This window comes from Mus musculus, chromosome 18 (genome assembly GCF_000001635.26).
Source record: "Mus musculus strain C57BL/6J chromosome 18, GRCm38.p6 C57BL/6J".
Lineage (NCBI taxonomy): Eukaryota > Metazoa > Chordata > Mammalia > Rodentia > Muridae > Mus > Mus musculus.
The window spans coordinates 74560471-74580595 of NC_000084.6; the positions used below are offsets into that span (position 1 = coordinate 74560471).

The following is a 20125-nucleotide window of genomic DNA, read 5'->3' on the forward strand; positions in this document are numbered from 1 at the left end:
CATCTCTTTATTGTTATATATATATGTGTGTGTGTGTATGTATACTCCATATATATGTATAGTCCATACATATGCATATTTCTTAATACACAAATACAACCTGCTCAGTCTATAATGTCTCCTGTGCGTATATGGTCTCAGAGCTGACCATTAAATAACCAGTTGTGGGGCCCTTCTCTGGGGAAGACTATTTCTCTCTTCCCTTGGGAGATGGCATGGCTCCTTCTGTTACCATGAAAGCTGGTCCTCAGGGAGGTGGCTTTTAGGCCAATTACAGCTCCAGTCCTCTGGGTCTTGTCTCTATAGTGCATGGTGTCTTCAGCGATCTTTGGGGGCAACCAAGGGCTGTAGCCCATAATATTTCAGAAGTATCTTGAACAATCCTGACCAACAACTCAAAAAGAGCATTCTCATGCTTGGTGTTGGGGTTTTTGTTAAATAGTCTATGGCTCTGTCAGCTCACACAGGAAGATTTCACCTACACTGTATATATACGTGTATATGCAGACATGTATATTACATGTAATTTTAGGTAGGTAGACAATAGTATGCGTCCTTATAACTTTTTCCATGCATCCTTATTGTATTATATCTCTTCATTTAAGCCTTCCTCTCAAATCACCCATACCTCGATTTCCCCCTCCCCGTGGCTCTCCCTTCTCCCTGCTGGTGGTCCTCTGATCCCTGAAGCCCTCCCTCCCCCATGCCTCTCCCTTCCCCAAGGCTCTTCCCTACCCAGTCGCTTTGTACTTTCCTGGTTTCCACAGTTATTCCAGGTTTTATATTCATGTTGTTTTAAATGGGAGGAAATGAGCAGATTCTTGTAATTCTAAGTCCTATCCAGTGCACTCAGGCTAGCAGTTTAGCGTTTGCTTCACTATTCGAGGAAAAGTCGCCTTCAAGCCCCCTCCTTCCCTCCCTCCCTTTCTCACTCCCTCCCTTTCTCCCTCCCTTTCTCACTCCCTCCTTTTCTCACTCCCTCCCTTTCTCACTCCCTCCCTTTCTCCCTCCGAAGGCTCCATCACACCTGGCTGTCCCCACTTTTTGGGTCTTTGCTAGTTACTGTGACATCTGTCTCTCCCTTTCCAGCTTGTGTATCTCCCTGTTTTCTGTCTATTTTGTGCTGATTATACTTTGTACACATTTCAGAGCCCATGTATCACCTAGGTCATGTGGGAAAGTGGGGGGGGGATTGTTCACAAAGCTAGACCACACAGTTGGATTATCATTAAATCATCCTTGAGCACTGCTCACTGTGTGTGCTGTGTATGCTGTTGGCTTAATGACCCTGTTGAGTCATTGGTAGGAGCTTCAAGTAAAGAAACCACGGAGGATGAGTATAAGGGGCAGGAGGCAGGAGGAGGGCAGCCTGAAGAAGTAGCCACCCTGCGCGCAGAACAGAAGTGTTGTTCTGGGCTAGCCAGTGAACTGCTGTAATGTCGGGGCTTCCACACAGGTTGTTATTTGGAGGTAGACTTTATGAAAGCATGTGGCACAGAGCTGCACTGGTTAGGTGTCAAGCATTTACTGGATTTGAGATTGATGTTTGCTTGATAAAGATCTGAATATGCAATGTCTTTCTAAAAGCCACCCAAGACTGTAGCCGTCCGATTCTTCTCTCTCAGCGGGCATTGTCTCCCCTGCCCTTCCTTGTCCTTTCTGCATTCACGATGCCTGTCCTTAGGAGCTGTCACATCACTGAATGGGCCCCTCTAGGTAGGTTCCCGAAGCTCGGGGAATAGATTTCCATGTGGGTCCTTGATTGTGATGGTGCTCATCAGGGCAATATGCTTTAAGGAACACCAGGTTCCCCTGTAAGACACATTTCATTTCTTAACCACTGTGAACATCCACTAGATACCCTGGATCCTAAGGATGCAGAGGTACTCAGTAATATACCTAGAAGATCTTGAAAAATGAGATGAAATTTGCTTGAAGAAAATGACTGCAAAGTTGGAAAGCAAGCCAATCAGAGACAGATGTACTGTGGCAGCTCAAGGGCTGACTCCGTGATGACAGTGGTGACAGCCTTCAACTCGCAGGTGTTGGAACTGGGGCGCATAGATGAATGAGGGATGGACTGACTCAAGGAAACAGCAAGTACAGAACAGAGTTGACACTCCTTTCTGTCAAAGCCCTAGATTGCATATTTTAGGCCCTGGGCCATAGGATTCCTGACAGCTCAGTCATTGACGTGTGAAGACAGTAACATGTAAATGAGTTAACTATGTCTGTGTTCTAAAATGAACCTTTCATGAAACATTTTGTGTTACTGGAATAGCAGTCTTTTGACCCTCTTGTTGAGAGTTAAAGGTAATTCTTAACTCTTGGGTCCTACACAAACAGGTCCGGTGCCACAGCTCTCGCTCACAGCCTTTGCACAAGCAAGGGTGTGTGAGAACATGCTGTTAGTTAGTGCCTGCCTATGCGGGTTCTGAGTAGAGGCTGAGGTTCTGCATTCCTAGAGTGGCTCTGGCTGACAGTGACACCCGATCCCTCTTACGAAGGAGGAAGGAGTCAAATAGAAAGCCTTTTGAGACCCTCAAAAGGGTCCCACTAATCTTTCCAAAACTTTTATCATGAATGGGTGTTGGATCTTGTCAAATGCGTTTTCTGCATCTAACGAGATGATCATGTGGTTTTTGTCTTTGAGTTTGTTTATATAATGGATTACATTGATGGATTTTCATATATTAAACCATCCCTGCATCCCTGGAATAAAACCTACTTGGTCAGGATGGATGATTGCTTTAATGTGTTCTTGGATTCGGTTAGCGAGAATTTTATTGAGGATTTTTGCATCGATTTTCATAAGAGAAATTGGTCTGAAGTTCTCTATCTTTGTTGGATCTTTCTGTGGTTTAGGTATCAGAGTAATAGTGGCTTCATAAAATGAGTTGGGTAGAGTACCTTCTACTTCTATCTTGTGAAAAAGTTTGTGCAGAACTGGAATTAGATCTTCTTTGAAGGTCTGATAGAACTCTGCACTAAACCCGTCTGGTCCTGGGCTTTTTTTGGCTGGGAGACTATTAATAACTGCTTCTATTTCTTTCGGGGGTGTGGGACTGTTTAGAAGGTCAACTTGATCCTGATTCAACTTTGGTACCTGGTATCTGTCCAGAAATTTGTCCATTTCGTCCAGGTTTCCCAGTTTTGTTGAGTATAGCCTTTTGTAGAAGGATCTGATGGTGTTTTGGATTTCTTCAGGATCTGTTGTTATGTCTCCCTTTTCATTTCTGATTTTGTTAATTAGGATTTTGTCCCTGTGCCCTCTAGTGAGTCTAGCTAAGGGTTTATCTATCTTGTTGATTTTCTCAAAGAACCAACTCCTGGAATTCAAGGCCCATACCTAAACATGATAAAAGCAATCTACAGAAAACCAGTAGCCAACATCAAAGTAAATGGAGAGAAGCTGGAAGCAATCCCACTAAAATCAGGGACTAGAAAAGGCTGCCCACTTTCTCCCTACCTTTTTAACATAGTACTTGAAGTATTAGCCAGAGCAATTCGACAACAAAAGGAGATCAAGGGGATACAAATTGGAAAAGAGGAAGTCAAAATATCACTTTTTGCAGATGATATGATAGTATATATAAGTGACCCTAAAAATTCCACCAGAGAACTCCTAAACCTAAACAGCTTTGGTGAAGTAGCTGGATATAAAATTAACTCAAACAAGTCAATGGCCTTTCTCTATACAAAGAATAAACAGGCTGAGAAAGAAATTAGGGAAACAACACCCTTCTCAATAGTCACAAATAATATAAAATATCTCGGTGTGACTCTAACTAAGGAAGTGAAAGATCTGTATGATAAAAACTTCAAGTATCTGAAGAAAGAAATTAAAGAAGATCTCAGAAGATGGAAAGATCTCCCATGCTCATGGATTGGCAGGATCAACATTGTAAAAATGGCTATCTTGCCAAAAGCAATCTACAGATTCAATGCAATCCCCATCAAAATTCCAACTCAATTCTTCACCGAATTGGAAGGAGCAATTTGCAAATTTGTCTGGAATAACAAAAAACCTAGGATAGCAAAAAGTCTTCTCAAGGATAAAAGAACTTCTGGCGGAATCACCATGCCAGACCTAAAGCTTTACTACAGAGCAATTGTGATAAAAACTGCATGGTACTGGTATAGAGACAGACAAGTAGACCAATGGAATAGAATTGAAGACCCAGAAATGAACCCACACACCTATGGTCACTTGATCTTCGACAAGGGAGCTAAAACCATCCAGTGGAAGAAAGACAGCATTTTCAACAATTGGTGCTGGCACAACTGGTTGTTATCGTGTAGAAGAATGCAAATCGATCCATACTTATCTCCTTGTACTAAGGTCAAATCTAAGTGGATCAAGGAACTTCACATAAAACCAGAGACACTGAAACTTATAGAGGAGAAAGTGGGGAAAAGCCTTGAAGATATGGGCACAGGGGAAAAATTCCTGAACAGAACAGCAATGGCTTGTGCTGTAAGATCGAGAATTGACAAATGGGACCTAATGAAACTCCAACGTTTCTGCAAGGCAAAAGACACCGTCAATAAGACAAAAAGACCACCAACAGATTGGGAAAGGATCTTTACCTATCCTAAATCAGATAGGGGACTAATATCCAGCATATATAAAGAACTCAAGAAGGTGGACTTCAGAAAATCAAATAACCCCATTAAAAAATGGGGCTCAGAACTGAACAAAGAATTCTCACCTGAGGAATACCGAATGGCAGAGAAGCACCTGAAAAAATGTTCAACATCCTTAATCATCAGGGAAATGCAAATCAAAACAACCCTGAGATTCCACCTCACACCAGTCAGAATGGCTAAGATCAAAAATTCAGGTGACAGCAGATGCTGGCATGGATGTGGAGAAAGAGGAACACTCCTCCATTGTTGGTGGGATTGCAGGCTTGTACTACCACTCTGGAAATCAGTCTGGCGGTTCCTCAGAAAATTGGACGTAGTACTACCGGAGGATCCAGCAATACCTCTCCTGGGCATATATCCAGAAGATGCCCCAACTGGTAAGAAGGACACATGCTCCACTATGTTCATAGCAGCCTTATTTATAATAGCCAGAAGCTGGAAAGAACCCAGATGCCCCTCAACAGAGGAATGGATACAGAAAATGTGGTACATCTACACAATGGAGTACTACTCAGCTATTAAAAAGAATGAATTTATGAAATTCCTACCCAAATGGATGGACCTGGAGGGCATCATCCTGAGTGAGGTAACACAATCACAAAGGAACTCACACAATATGTACTCACTGATAAGTGGATATTAGCCCAAAACCTAGGATACCCAAGATATAAGATACAATTTCCTAAACACATGAAACTCAAGAAAAATGAAGACTGAAGTGTGGACACTATGCCCCTCCTTAGAAGTGGGAACAAAACACCCTTGGAAGGAGTTACAGAGACAACGTTTGGAGCTGAGATAAAAGGATGGACCATGTAGAGACTGCCATATCCAGGGATCCACCCCATAATCAGCATCCAAACGTTGACACCATTGCATACACTAGCAAGATTTTATCGAAAGGACCCAGATGTAGCTGTCTCTTGTGAGACTATGCCGGGGCCTAGCAAACACAGAAGTGGATGCTCACAGTCAGCTAATGGATGGATCACAGGGCTCCCAATGGAGGAGCTAGAGAAAGAACCCAAGGAGCTAAAGGGATCTGCAACCCTATAGGTGGAACAACAATATGAACTAACCAGTACCCTGGAGCTCTTGACTCTAGCTGCATATGTATCAAAAGATGGCCTAGTCGGCCATCACTGGAAAGAGAGGCCCATTGGACTTGCAAACCTTATATGCCCCAGTACAGGGGAACGCCAGGGCCAAAAAGGGGGAGTGGGTGGGCAGGGGAGTGGGGGTGGGTGGCTATGGGGGACTTTTGTTATAGCATTGGAAATGTAAATGAGCTAAATACCAAATAAAAAATGGAAAAGGGGGGAAAAAAAGGGTCCCACTATGCCCTGGCACTTAGGAAACACAGAGGTGATCTGTCTGTCCATTGGGCACTTTCAGATTGCTGCCCGAGAAGGAGAAAGAGAGAGAGAGGTAGAAAGATGAGCCCACGCAGGGTAGGAAGGGACAGAGAGAGCCAGGTATAGTGAGTTATCTGCAGTGCTGGGGCAGTGAGGAGCCAGTGGAGGGCGCAGGAGTACTTGCTGAGCTGAGATCAGGCCTCTCGTGGCTTATCACCTCCACTCAGTCCCTCCTGGGCTTCCTCCACTCTGCTCAGTTATCTCTCGTTCCGTGCAGTCTTTGTAGGCCTTGTCCAAAATAAAAGGTCAGTTTTGAGTAAAAGTTTCGAGTGTCCTAATGGAGGGAATGCAGTGGGCAGAGAGAACTGCTCTGTGGCTGTGGAAAGGCCGACTGGATGCTCCGAGAGAGCACCTTACTGCTTATTGCAGCTGGTTAGACTGTGGGCTTCAAGGACAGTGGAGAAGCTAAGTGAAATCACTAGAGGGAAGAGAGGATGCTGGCGGCGGCGGTCCGCTTCCTCGGGGACTTGCTCCCGTGCAGAGCTCGTCTAACTGCCCTGCACTGTACTGTACTGTATCCTATACTCTACTGTGGGGCTAGAGGCACAGAGAATGTGACTCTGCAGATCTGTGTCTTAAGTTAAAGAGAAATGACTGGTGGTCAACCCTAGGCTGCAATGTCAAGGATGTACTGACTTTTGCTTTCTTCTTGTTCATGTTCTGATCCTGTCACTGCAGGACTTTGCTCAGTGGGGAATTAATGGAGCAGCAGTTGGGATATTGGTTTTATAAAGGGGTAGTGTTCACTAGGAGAAAAACATGAGCTTAAGGGAAAAAAAAAAGGGCAGAACCCAAAGAAAGCCAGCTGGTTATAGAAGCTGACTGCCCATGGGTTGACTGTGACTTAGGGACACAGTTGAGCTTTTGGTTAAATGGGCCATTTAGGTTCGTTAAGAACATTGTGTGACATAGCAATGTAGTGTATACACAGGTGCACACAGATGGCTTCTAAAACAAGCAGACCCTGTAGAAACCTCTTACCTGAGCAGCAGTTTGGCAATTTGTCTGGCATCTATGTAAAATGTGAGATCAGAACTGATGGCAGGGGGGTCTGTATGTTGCCAAATGCTTGTCCCCCACCTCCCACCCCTCAGGAAGTGTCATGTCACTTCAGGTCTGACTGATGGCACGGGGTCTAGATGCTGCCTTTCTGTATGCCACATGCTTGTGTCCCCCCACACCCACCCCCCAAGGAAGTGTCATGTCACCTTAGGTCCTGACTGACTTGCTCTGTGGTTAACCTCGACTTGTTGATTGCAAAGCTGTCTGTGTATTGTCACATAGCCAGGACTGACAGTCCAGTGACTAATGACTGAAGACCACTCCATGTAATAGGAATGGTATATTCTTCCCTGCCAGGACTAGACCAGACTGAAGGGCTTTCTTTCTAGGGCAGTGCTGGAGGGACTGAGACTTTTGTAATATTTGTGGCTTAAAGAAGGCACAAGTAACTGTTGTGTGGCTGACAACTCAAGACTTAAGAGCATTGGTTGCTCTTATGTGGCTGTGACCAGCATGACAGAAGCAACTTGAGAAAGGAGAGGTGATTTTGGCTCCTTGCTTTAGAGAGCTCACACATCACAGCAGGGGAGGCATGGGAGAGCAGCTGAGGTCACAGTAGCAGGAGTGTGTGGCTGAAGCTGTTTACACCATGGTGGACCACACAAGGAGACAGGAGCTGGATGGGGAGTGGGGCAGGTATAACCTTCACAGCCCTGTACCCCAAGCTAGCCTGCTAGTGTCATACTTCCACCCAGGCCCAACCTCCTAAAGGGGTCCATGGCCTCCGGTGTTTAGTTGGCAACAGGACCCAAAATCATTGAGACCATGAACCTGCGGGAAATATTTTAGATTCATACCATTAACATGGAGCCCTTGGTTTGCCGCCATTTCTACAGAATGTAGAATACCAGAGCAGAGTAACCTGAATTCCAAAGCATTGCTGTGCTTCCTGTATTTGGCCAGTATTGTTTCGTTGATTATAGCATGCCCCGTCCTTCTGACTGCAGTTTTGTGTCTTTAAAAGGATTGTGTAAAACCCTCACGGTTAGAGCTAAGTTTGTGCTCAGCTGCCTCCCCGGCAGAATTTTAATTTCACTGTCACATTCCCTTAAGATTGAGAGGGTGTTGTTTTAAATGAATCCCATGAAATATTTATTTTTTTTTCCATTTTTTATTAGGTATTTCGCTCATTTACATTTGCAATGCTATACCAAAAGTCCCCCATAGCCACCCACCCCCTCTCCCCTACCCACCCACTCCCCTTTTATGGCCCTGGCGTTCCCCTGTATTGGGGCATATAAAGTTTGCGTGTCCAATGGGCCTCTCTTTCCAGTGATGGCCGACTAGGCCATCTTTTGATGCATATGCAGCTAGAGTCAAGAGCTCCGGGGGTACTGGTTAGTTCATAATGTTGTTCCACCTATAGGGTTGCAGATCCCTTTAGCTTCTCTGGTACTTTCTCTAGCTCCTTCATTGGGGGCCATGTGATCCATCCAATAGCCGACTGTGAGCATCCACTTCTATGTTTGCTAGGCCCAGGCATACTCTGACAAGAGACAGCTATATCAGGGTCCTTTCAGCATAATCTTGCTAGTGTATGCAATGGTGTCAGCATTTGGAAGCTGATTATGGGATGGATCCCCGGATATGCTAGTGTCTACATGGTCCATCCTTTTATCTCAGCTCCAAACTTTGTCTCTGTAACTCCTTCCAAGGGTGTTTTGTTCCCACTTCTAAGGAGGGGCATAGTGTTCACACTTCAGTCTTCATTTTTCTTGAGTTTCATGTGTTTAGGAAATTGTATCTTATATCTTGGGTATCTTAGGTTTTGGGCTAATATCCACTTATCAGTGAGTACATATTGTGTGAGTTCCTTTGTGAATGTGTTACCTCACTCAGGATGATGCCCTCCAGGTCCATCCATTTGGCTAGGAATTTCATAAATTCATTCTTTTTAATAGCTGAGTAGTACTCCATTGTGTAGATGTACCACATTTTCTGTATCCATTCCTCTGTTGAGGGGCATCTGGGTTCCTTCCAGCTTCTGGCTATTATAAATAAGGCTTATTATTTATAATATTAGATCATCTCGCATCTTTGAAAGGGAGTGTGGTGTGTACATGTCCCTGTAAAATATTTTCCCAGTGAACCCTTCATAGAGACTGACACACGCTTAGAAGTTTGGATCCTTCGTTTTGTATCTAAGTTTCTTTCCTTCTCGTCTTTCAGTACACAAGGGTCTGGATCCCTGACCCAGATGAGGTGTGGCGCTCGGCTGAATTAACCAAGGACTACAAAGAAGGGGATAAGAGCCTGCAGCTCAGACTAGAAGATGACACAGTAAGTGCTGGTCCTGAGGGTGGGGGCCCGAGATACATCCTGACTGGGTCTGATAGTAAATTGTGGCCTTAGGTTTGTCTGCCCAGTGGAGCTTCTGAACTCCAAATGCATCCTTGATCACTGTTGATGACAGTGGAAGTATGAAACCATGAGCCTGTTCCATGGATGTCACATTAAAAAAACAAGAGCTAACCTATTAGCAACTGGGACTCCAGTGGTAGTTGAGACAGGAGTCTTTATGTCGGAATGAAGAGGATAGATGTGATATGAGATGAGAAATCGGCAGGAGGGAACAGTAGAGCAGGTGGTAGGAGCCTGGGCTCAGGCTAAGTGTAGGGAGTGTTTATGCAGGGTGCTGTTCGTGCCCAAACACAGTGTTGCATGTGGACAAGGGAAGGAAGGCAAACCACTGAACCTGGGACCCAGATAGCCTAAGGCAGAGGTGACAGGCAGGTATTTTATACAAGGTGTACACAGGGAGGCTGGTTGTAAACAAAGTAGAGGGATGACATGAAGAACTGACTTTGAGACAGATGGACGGATGGATGGACAGACGGACAGGCAGACAGGTGGGCCGCAGAGCAGGCACAGAGTGGATGGAAGGTTTGTGTTGAGTGAACCCCGGTGCCTGGAATGCCTGTATTGTGCCCTTTAGTTGTGAATTATTAACTGCCTGCTGTTGTTCATTCTTCAAAGCAAATGTTCTGCTTCCCACTCCAAACGGTTGGTTGAACAACCTGTTGATTGAACATTCTCCAGCCACCAACTCTCTTTGTAGGAGCTTGGAGCGTGTGGCTGGGAGTGTAACATTGGGGCAGCTGAAGTTGAGTTGGTTGGTTGTGTCCTTCACCTTGTAGCTGACAGGCCTTGCTAGTCTAGTCCCCTCTTGGTTTTGAGGGAAGAAATGAAACTGTCAGCAGATGGAGTCTTGTTAGCCGTGTTGAATAACTTCCCACCCCACACCCGAAACAAAATGAAATTAGTCCACCCACTCGAATGGAGTGCCTTCTACTCCGGCAGACTTCGCTTCAGTTGGCATTTTCGAGTGGGTGGGTGTTTTTAAAAGCTGTATAGAGGCAGTGAGGAATGATCTGTCATGTTGCTAAAACAGCAGATGCTTGTGTCCCTGGCTGCACACAGATTTGGCCCTGCATGATGAATCCTGGAAGCTGCCCATAGCCCGTCTCTTCTTCTCTGGCTATAGGACTGGTCACTCTGGAACCTATCAGCATAGGCTCTGGGCATCTGAGTCTCTGTCTGTTGCCCATGGGTTATACTGGCTTGAAGCTGGCCCCAAGAGTGACTGGGCACTGTACACTCAAGGCAGGGGCAGAGACCCCACATGGCTGGTTGCTGAATGTCCAAAGAGCATTTCCTGTGAGGCTGAAGCCATCCCGTGATCACACACTGGTAGACCTCCCAGCCCATGGAGTAAATTGCTTCTGGTCTTAGGGCAGAAGCAAAGGGGAAAGTAGGCAGGTCAGATTTTCTGCTAAAAAGCTGCCTTCCAACGTTGGGTTCAGAGCAGGACCATGCACTTTGCAGCCAACAGTTTCTACTGATAAGGTGTTCAGAATTCTCACTGTTCATCTAAGACGCCCCTTCCACTTTTGCTCGGTTATTTCTTCTAGTAAAACATGTAAGTGTAGCCATGTGACTCATCCTTAAGTGAACAACTCAGTGGCATTCACACTGGTACATCTGTCACCTTGCTCCCTTTCCATACGGCAAAACTGGAGATACCCCCCAACTGAATGCTGCTCCAGTCTTTTACTGCCTGCCCCGGTGCTAACTTATGTCTCTGGCTGCACACAGTACTTCATACAGGTAGAATTGTGCCGATGAGGGCCTTTTCCATGAGCTCAGGTCACCTAGCCTTCTTGCAGCCAGTAAGAAGATGGTGACTTCTCTGGAGGAAAGGGGAATGTCATCTGTCTTTTTTTCTTCCTAGAGCCAAGATGAGTATAAGGTGCATGTGTGCGGATACTTAGCCTTGTTCTCTGCCTTTAGACCATGCTGGGCATTTTGCTAACCTTGGATTGATGAGAGCAGCCTCTCTATGCTTTGACCAAAGCAGAGCTCAGTGCAGGTCAAGAGCTCTCTCCCTGCCACCCTCGCAAACCACTCCACTCCTGCCCTCTGCTGGCTGGAAACTCCCTGTTTGTGTACTTTTACTTTGTTGCGTTCCAACTCAGTATGAAGTGCCCCAGCCTTAGTGAGTGCTTCCTGTGTGTGCGCCCTTGTGAGCAGGAGGCTTCCGATGAGACAGGCAGGCAGAGTGGCGTGCCCTCTCCGCACTGTGACACATCTCAGCCTAACCGAGTGCGTTCAGGGCTGAGGCGAAAGAATATAATCCTGAATAGGTCCAGTTACTCAGAGTGCTTTAAGTCTATCTAGCACTTTCATTCTTTTGAATATTTAAATAACTATGCAAAGAGTAAGGCTGTTTGCGGCCCTGTTCAACCTCCACCCTACTGCCAGTGTAAGGAAGCTGCATGTCTCTTTAAGCATGCTGTGGTCTCACCTCTGTAGGACTACATCAAAGAGCAATAAAGCTTGTTTTGTATGGCAGATCATTCTCTGTATGTCATGTTGTAGGGTTATAAATACTTGGTGAATCCCTTTGAGGCCACGATTATCTATAAGTGTTGGACTCTGATAGTAATGTTAAATTCAAGTTCCTCTTGTCAATGGCAGGGGGAAAAAAATCCCTACTCTTAGCCCCGCTCCCCCAGGACACCTGAAAGCTGAAGACTGTGGCCTGGAGCGCTGAGTTTGCAGTTCTTACCTCTCTAATGCTGTGCTTGGAATTTTACTCCTTATCAATTTTCTGTAACCAATACCACTAGCTTATTTGTGAAAAAAAAATTTCCCCCTAAAATTGTATATGTGATTGTCTCTTCCTGCCTGGTAAGGTCTTCTGAGAGAAGAGTCATCTCAGAAATGATGGAAAGCCTATGTGTCTATCCTAGAGTGTCAAGACACTGGGCTGGGTTTAAAGCTTTCCAGTTTGGAAATCGAAGGGCAGGATGGGTGGGGCACATCAGGAGGGAGGTCTGGCAGAGTTGTGCGATACCACTAACTCAGCAAAGCCCGGTGCACCACGAAGGTGCCTGACAACCACTGTTAGGGAGCAATGCAAACTTTAGGAAGGTCTGTTACAAGGGAAGTTAGCTTCTGGAGATGTGCCCTTGAGGGAAGCAGTGAGATCCTGGCCCCCTTCTCCTTTATCTCTCCATGCTGGCTTCATTGGGCTGAGCAATTCTGCTTTACCGTTCTTTCTCTGTCATACGTTTCTGCACTGCTGTCACCCACAAAAGAATGGAGCCAAGTGATAGTTGACCAAAACCTCCAAAATCCCAAATCAGCCACTCCTCGTTGGAAGCTGAGAACCTTGGGTGCTTTGTTCAGAAAACGTAAAAGTTGCCAACTCCAGAGTTTCAGGAGCTGGAGGTTGGCCTTTAGCTTTCCCCAATCCCTTGTTCCACTTTATAGAATTTTTTTTGCCTATACCCTCTCCATGATAATTGTCGAGCAATTTACTGTATGGAGAAAGTTTGCTATAGAACTTTTAAAGACAGAAAGTGGTATTGGTAAATTTGGGGGAGAAAATTTAGCAGGCCAGGCGTAGGGGCTCATGCCTTTAATTCAAGTACTGGGAGGCAGAAGCAAGTGGCTCTCTGAGTTTGAGTCCAGCCTAGTCTAAATAGTGGATTCCAGGACAGCCAAGGCATGCAAAGACCCTGTCTCAAGAACAAAAACAATAAATGAAAAAAGAAGACCCAGCAGAATATGGCACACCCACACAAAAATCACACTAACAGAGATAATGATATTTTGGAGACATCACTCTAGGTAGACAGACATGTGTAGTATGAAATAATTCATTCTTTAACACATTTTTAAGAATGCCCAGCATGCTGTGACAGCCGACTGGCCGTCCATGCAGACCCACGCTACTTCCATCTTCACTGATGTCACTAAGTGGTGAGATTGTCTTGTTAGGCCTTGAAGGCAGAGCATATTAAGGAACATGTCACAGTGTGGTGCACTGCCCTCTTTCATCCCGTGAGGGTCTTGATGACAATGTCGGCGGGTCCTGGCTTATGTGATGGGCTATCCGTGCTGTGGGCTTGCTTTCTCTGAGATGGAGGCTTTGTGTAGCAAAGGCTTTGAACTTGGAATCCTGCCCTCTCTGTCTTTTGAGGAATGCTGTTGAGCTCACAGGCACATGCCCCACCCTGCACCCTAATGGCTGACCCTGAAGTTTTTGTTCCCCGTCAGTAGTTTCACATGTCCTCTATTTGTTGCTTATGCTATGTTTGTTTCTGGTACCCACTCTCTGTTGGGGTAGTCTTTTCTGGACTTTTGTCATGTGATGTAGAAACCTGTGCCCTACTCAGTTTGTCTTTGCCAATGATGTGCTCTGTGGCAGTATTACAGTTATTTACAGTGACACTTGTGCGTCTTTTCCTACATGTTCCTGACTTTTGTGTCCTTGGCCCTAAAACTTAAAAATGTTTGCTCATTTTTACTTTTTTGGCTTTTTTTTTTTCACTTGGTCCCACTTAAAATTTGTGTTTATGAGTAGAACCCTGGGCTGGAGAGATGGCTCAGCCATTAAAGGCTAGACTCACAACCAAAAATATGAGTAGAACTGTGGCTTATTTTTTCCTAAACATCTATTTAGATTATTTACCAGTGTTAAATGAAATATTCTTTTTTACCCAAGTCTCTGTATGTGTGTGCATAACTTCTTCTATTTAATGACGACTTTAATTAGCACATACCTTACACTTAGTCTTACAGATACCGCTGATATTGATACATTTTCTTGAGAATTAATGAAGTGTTATAGCAGAACATGATGATGCACACCCATAATGCCAGCACTTGGAAGGCTGAAACAGGAGGATGATTGGAAGTATTAGACCACCCTTATGTACATGATGAGTTGGAAGGCAGCCTAGGCTCCACAAAAACAATGTCTTGAAGAAGAGAAGGGGAAGGAGGAAGAGGAAGAGGAGAAAGAAGAGGAGGAGGAGGAAAGAAAGACTCCAAAGCATGTGTATACACTGAACACATTCAAACAAGCATGGATTTAGGCTGAAAGTTTGGTGTATGGAATATATGTATACATACATATACACACACTTTCCTGATTTTCCTCAATCACATTTTGTTTTCTTTTTTAAAAAATATTTTTTAAGTTCCTGAGATATAATTACATCATTTTCTCTGTCCCTTTCCTCCTTCCAAATCCTCCCATATACTCCTCCTTTCTGTCTTTCAAATTTATGGCCTCTCTTTCCCTTAGATGTCATTGAATGCACATATGCACACACACGTACGTGTATAGTTCCTAAATATAACCTTTTTAGTCCATATAATGTCACTTGTGTGAATATTTTCAGAGCTGACCACTTGGTACTGGATAACCAGTTGGTGTGCTCCTCCCTGGGAAAGGCCCCTCCCTCCCTCCCTCCCTCCCTCCCTCCCTCCCTCTCTCCCTCCCTCTCTCCCTCCCTCCCTCTGTGTTCCTCAGTTGCCCATAGTTCATTGTGCAGTGTGGTCTTTCTCCCATCTGCTTTGGCATGTCTGTTGGTCTTAGCCTTGTCCAGCTCATCCTTGGTAGGCATGTTGGTGAGATTTTATGGATGCAGCTCTGATATTAGAGTAGTAAATCTTGATATAATCTGCAAGCCATATGTATCAGTTAGTTGAATGTTTTTGATCCTTCCCAATGTATAGGCTGTCCTTTACAGTTCCTGAAACGAAACTATGCTCAGAAAACTCTAAAAGCTTTTCAGCTAGTGCTGAAGAACCTGTGAGAACCATAGCATGCAATTAAACAGGCAGCGATAGCCACCCACCTTCCTCTTGTTTAAGTGTCCAAACATCCCACCTCTAAACCACCTTTAATAAATGACATATGTATGTCTATGTGTTCTGTCAAATATGCTTTGTGCACTCAGTTCAAATGTTGAGCCATGAAAGACAAGGAACTTGACATCCTGCCTTGGAAAGCTGACCTTTGGATCAACAGTCCGACACCCTAATTACACAGTCTCCCATTCAGATTCCCCCTGAAATTCCCACTGGACTTAAGGCCAAAGAGAAATTACTGTCCTGAAAGAACTGGAAGCTGAGCTGTGGAGCAAGCAGTGCTTGTGCAATGGTCAGGCTAGAGACACAGCCACATGACACCAGTAGCAAGATGCTCTAAATGAAGTGAGCATCGGGTAGCCAGGCAGGGTTCACACGGAACTGCCTGCAGTAGGTCCAGGCACCAAGAGGGGAAATGGGCACTGTGTCTGCTCCTAACCACGAAGCTACTTGCAACTGAAACCCACTGGTAGAGGGAAACTCAGACTGCTTCAGTAGAATGTCACTGGCATCTCACCCACACGGCATACCTACTACACTGCATGGCCAACATCTCACCCACACCGCATGCCCACTACACTGCATGGCCAACATAAAACAGACTCCATAGATTTTTTTTTAATGGGCTTTTGTTTCATTGAGATTTTTTTTTTAATCTAATTGAGTTTTTGTTCATTTGTTTGTTTGTTTGTTTGTTTGTTCGTTTGTTCGTTCGTTCGTTTGTTCGTTTGTTTGTTCGTTCGTTTGTTCGTTTGTTTGGTTGTTTGGTTGAGAGAATTAGAGAGAGAGCATGATGAATCTGGATAAGCAGGGAGGTGGGAAGGTTCTGGTGGGAATTGGGGTAGGGCACAAATGTGACCACAATATTTTAATTTTATAGAAGCAGTCATTAAAAGTCTCCCAACCAAAAAAAAAAAAAACAAACAAACAAACAAACAAAATAGTACCAGGTGGGTTTAGTGCAGAATTCTATCACACCTTCAAAGAAGACCTAATACCAATACTCTTCAAACTATTCCATAAATAGAAACAGAAGGAACACTGCCCAATTCATTCTATGAAGCCACAGTTATGCTACATATTTTTCCTTGGAGATAGAACTGAACAATTTCTGTCTAATCAGGATCTTGTTACAATTTCCTTTCATAGAGGACCTCATAAGAATTTTTTTCTACTTCTATCATGTTTAATGTTCCAAGTAGATTTTAAAAACTGGAAAAAATAAAAATTTAAATAAATATTTTAATTTTAATTAAAAATTTAATTAAAAAACTAAGAAAAAGGACAGAGCTAGAAAAGAGATAGCCGTAGTAGAGAGGCCAGTCCAGGAAGGTCTACTGGTTGGGAGAAAGAGCTCTCCCGTGTTAACTGGAATGTAATGCCCAGAATCATCTCTATTAGGAAGCCAACCACCCTTAAATCTGACTTTGCTTCCTCGGGTCTGGCCTGAGTCTCTCGTGTTTGATACACTAGGATTATGTAATCAGTTCCACGTGGCCCGGTCTCTGTAGCAATCATAAGTATTGTTTTCATGTTGCCTTTCTTTAGAGCATTACTTATGTTTATGTGTTATGTTACTTATGTTTATGTGTTATGATTTTGCTGGGATAGTGATCCCAGCCAAAGAGATAAGACAGCCAACATGGGCTAAATGATTCATAATTGTGCTTTCTTTGTGTGCTTGTTACTAGATTCTAGAATACCCAGTTGATGTCCAAAATAACCAGGTGCCATTCTTGCGGAATCCAGATATCTTAGTAGGAGAAAACGACCTCACTGCCCTCAGCCACCTCCACGAGCCCGCAGTTCTGCATAACTTAAAGGTCCGTTTCCTGGAATCCAACCACATCTACACTTACTGTGGTAAGTGGAGGCACCTGCTGAGTGAGGGAGAATGTGTGTGTGTGCTTGCATGTGTGTGTTGGTCACCTTTAGACTGCCCTTATGAAACTCAAATATTAAGAAGCATGACTCTGCTCTCATGCATATGAACTTTGCATAGGAGATGGCCGAAGTCTATGTTCAATGGGATGCCTGGTGTTAATAGTAGCAGCACCAGGGAAGAATGGCTCCAGCTGCTGGGGAAGTTGGTTTAGGTCTTTCTTGCATTGATAGAAGAGCAAGCCTTCCATTGCACCCCAGCTCGGAAGCATGCCCTATCATGAAGGCATCCCTATCACGGAAGCATGCCCTATCACGGAAGCATGCCCTATCACGGAAGCATGCCCTATCACGGAGGCATGCCCTATCACGGAGGCATGCCCTATCACGGAGGCATGCCCTATCACGGAGGCATCCCTATCACGGAGGCATGCCCTATCACGGAAGCATGCCCTATCACGGAAGCATGCCCTATCATGGAGGCATGCCCTATCACGGAAGCATGCCCTATCATGGAGGCATGCCTACCGCACGAGTTTGGCTTGCCCCTTCTGCTTGGAAGGGTTGCCTTCCTTGCTGGTGTTCTCGCTGCCCAGGTACAGATGTGATGCTTGAAGACTTTGTCCAAGTAATGCCCAAAATCAATAAAAATGCTTAAAGCATAAGGGCCTGAAGTTAAGTTTTCTAAATTTCTGTGACTGTGTATATAGCCCAAGTTTTAATATATTCTCTTTCCCTCTTGCGTCTCCCTCTTTCTATCCCGGTATCTCTCTGTCTGTCTCCAACTATCTTTGTCTGTGTCTCTTTCTCTCTGTCTCTCTCTGTTTCTCTGTCTTTTTCTCTGTTTCTCTGTCTGTCTCTGTCTCTCTGTCTGTCTCTCCTCTCTCTCTCTCTCTCTCTCTCTCTGTCTCTCCTCTCTCTCTCTCTGTCTCTCCTCTCTCTCTCTCTCTCTTCTCTCTCTCTCTCTCTCTCTCTCTCTCCTCTCTCTCTCTCTCTCTTCTCTCTCTCTCTCTGTCTCTCTCTCTGTCTCTCTCTCTTTCCTCCCTCTTTCCTCCCTCACTCGTCTACCCCCTCTCCCACTTTCCCTCCCTCAGTCACTCCCTCTTTCCCTGAGTAGTATTTGGTAGTATGTTAAGAACATACCTTCCAGCGATTGTCTGTGGAAAACAGTGAGGGCCTGGTGGGGAGCAGACTGTAGGTGGGGTGTCTACAATGAGTGTTGTCTTAAAAATCTTGGCTTCACTGTGCCCACAGTGAAGACTCAGGCATAGGGGCTTTTCAACTTGGCCTTTGGAGTTGACCACTTTGCTGGCAATCCTGGGTGAGCTGCTTTGCTAGGTTTTAGCACTGAGAAGGAATGGTTTCCAAAAACCCCTCTACCCTTAACTAGTAAAGACTGTTGATTTAGAAGAAGTATCAATTAACAGAAACTCCAGAAAAACCTCTTTCCAATAAAGAGCTGTTGCAAAGTCTCCATTTTTAGGAGAAAGGGCTAAATGACCACCAGTTTTCCAAGCTCAGGGAATCCCCCTGGAATTGCCTTGTACAGACCAGAGGTTTTTCAGATGATCCACTGTCCCATCAGCTGTCAACAGGGCCAGTGCCGCCCAGGATTGAAGTAACTGTGACGTGTTCCTCTATGCTCTGGAAGGGACTGAAGTGTTTTGGGGAAATGGCTGAACTCAGGACCTGAGATTAAAATGTCAGCCAAGTATCATGTGAGTTCGGTTGAACCCTCTGAAAACTAGAAGCTGTGTGGCTACTCCTGAGAGTGTTCTCCACATGACCAGCCTCAGTGGGGTTTCTCAGGGTTCACACTCTCCCTACCCCCCAAACTCCTATTGAAAGAGGTACATGGGTCTCTCTTGCTGCTTGGCTACCAGGAGGGAATACAACCTAAGGAAACGTCTCTTCTTGTCAGGGTCCCTCCTCCTCTTTCCAAGATGACTATAAAACATCTATTTTTGTGCCTTAGTACATGGGTCTTTGGATATCTGGGATACAATTTCATGGAAGAGGAAAAAAAGACATATTGCTATCATGTCTTAAAGAGGGAATTTGCTTTTTTTTTTTCCCCCTTTGTACATTCTCAGCTATCAACTTGCCTATCCATAAAAGAGGTTTAAAACCTACCGGGATTTTCTCCTTGCTTGATCAGCACATTTGACTCCACTGCAGCGCAGACATTGGGAGATTCAGGCGCAGAGACGAGGGATGTGATTTAACGCAGGAATCCACATAGGCTTCCGTGCCGGCCGCTGCTCCGGGGTTCATTCTCTCCTGTGGCTGTCTTCTTAGGCAGGGATATCCTAGGTCTGTTATCCTTACAGACAACAGAGACACCCAGAGATTAGACAGTCACTGGTGAAGCCAATACTAGACAGTTGTGTTGTCCTCAGGTTGATATCACTGTGTAAATAGCTCATAAATAAGTAAGGGAAAAAATGACCCTCCCAGATTTTAATTCTTAGGTGGAGTCTTAAGTTAAACCTTCTCTCTCTGGTCCTACGGTGCTTTGTGTCTGTTTTCATGAAGTCAGCTGCTGAGTACTTGTGAGTTAGTGTGGCTGTGCTATTCCCACGGGACAACAGCTTGAGGCCTGGGCTGTGTCCTAATCACTCTTTCTCCCACAAGAGCCTAGCACGGAGGCCTTATGCGACAGAGTGCTCACACGCCTTACCCTCCTGTTGTTCGGCGTCACCACGTGAGAATGGTGCTTTAGGCTGCTGTCTTGTCTCTTCACAGGAATTGTGCTTGTTGCCATCAACCCCTACGAGCAGCTGCCAATCTACGGACAGGATGTCATCTATGCCTACAGTGGCCAAAACATGGGTGACATGGACCCCCACATCTTTGCTGTGGCAGAAGAAGCCTACAAGCAGATGGCCAGGTGAGAAACGGCTCTGCTCGGGGCTTCCTGAGAAAGGGCACGAAGGGGAGTTGTCTACCTT

At 45.0% G+C, this 20125-nt stretch overlaps 1 protein-coding gene across 4 annotated transcripts in view; it reads left to right on the forward strand.

Annotated features, from left to right (window-relative positions):
* Positions 1 to 20125, forward strand: part of Myo5b (myosin VB) — a 330335-nt gene that overhangs the window by 118107 nt on the left and 192103 nt on the right. For all 4 annotated transcript variants that reach the window (XM_006525714.4, NM_201600.2, XM_006525715.4 and 1 more), the window contains exons 2-4: positions 9297 to 9407; positions 16985 to 17156; positions 19920 to 20064. In XM_006525714.4, coding sequence (XP_006525777.1) covers positions 9297 to 9407; positions 16985 to 17156; positions 19920 to 20064 — 428 coding nt within the window. The remainder of the gene's footprint in view (positions 1 to 9296; positions 9408 to 16984; positions 17157 to 19919; positions 20065 to 20125) is intronic.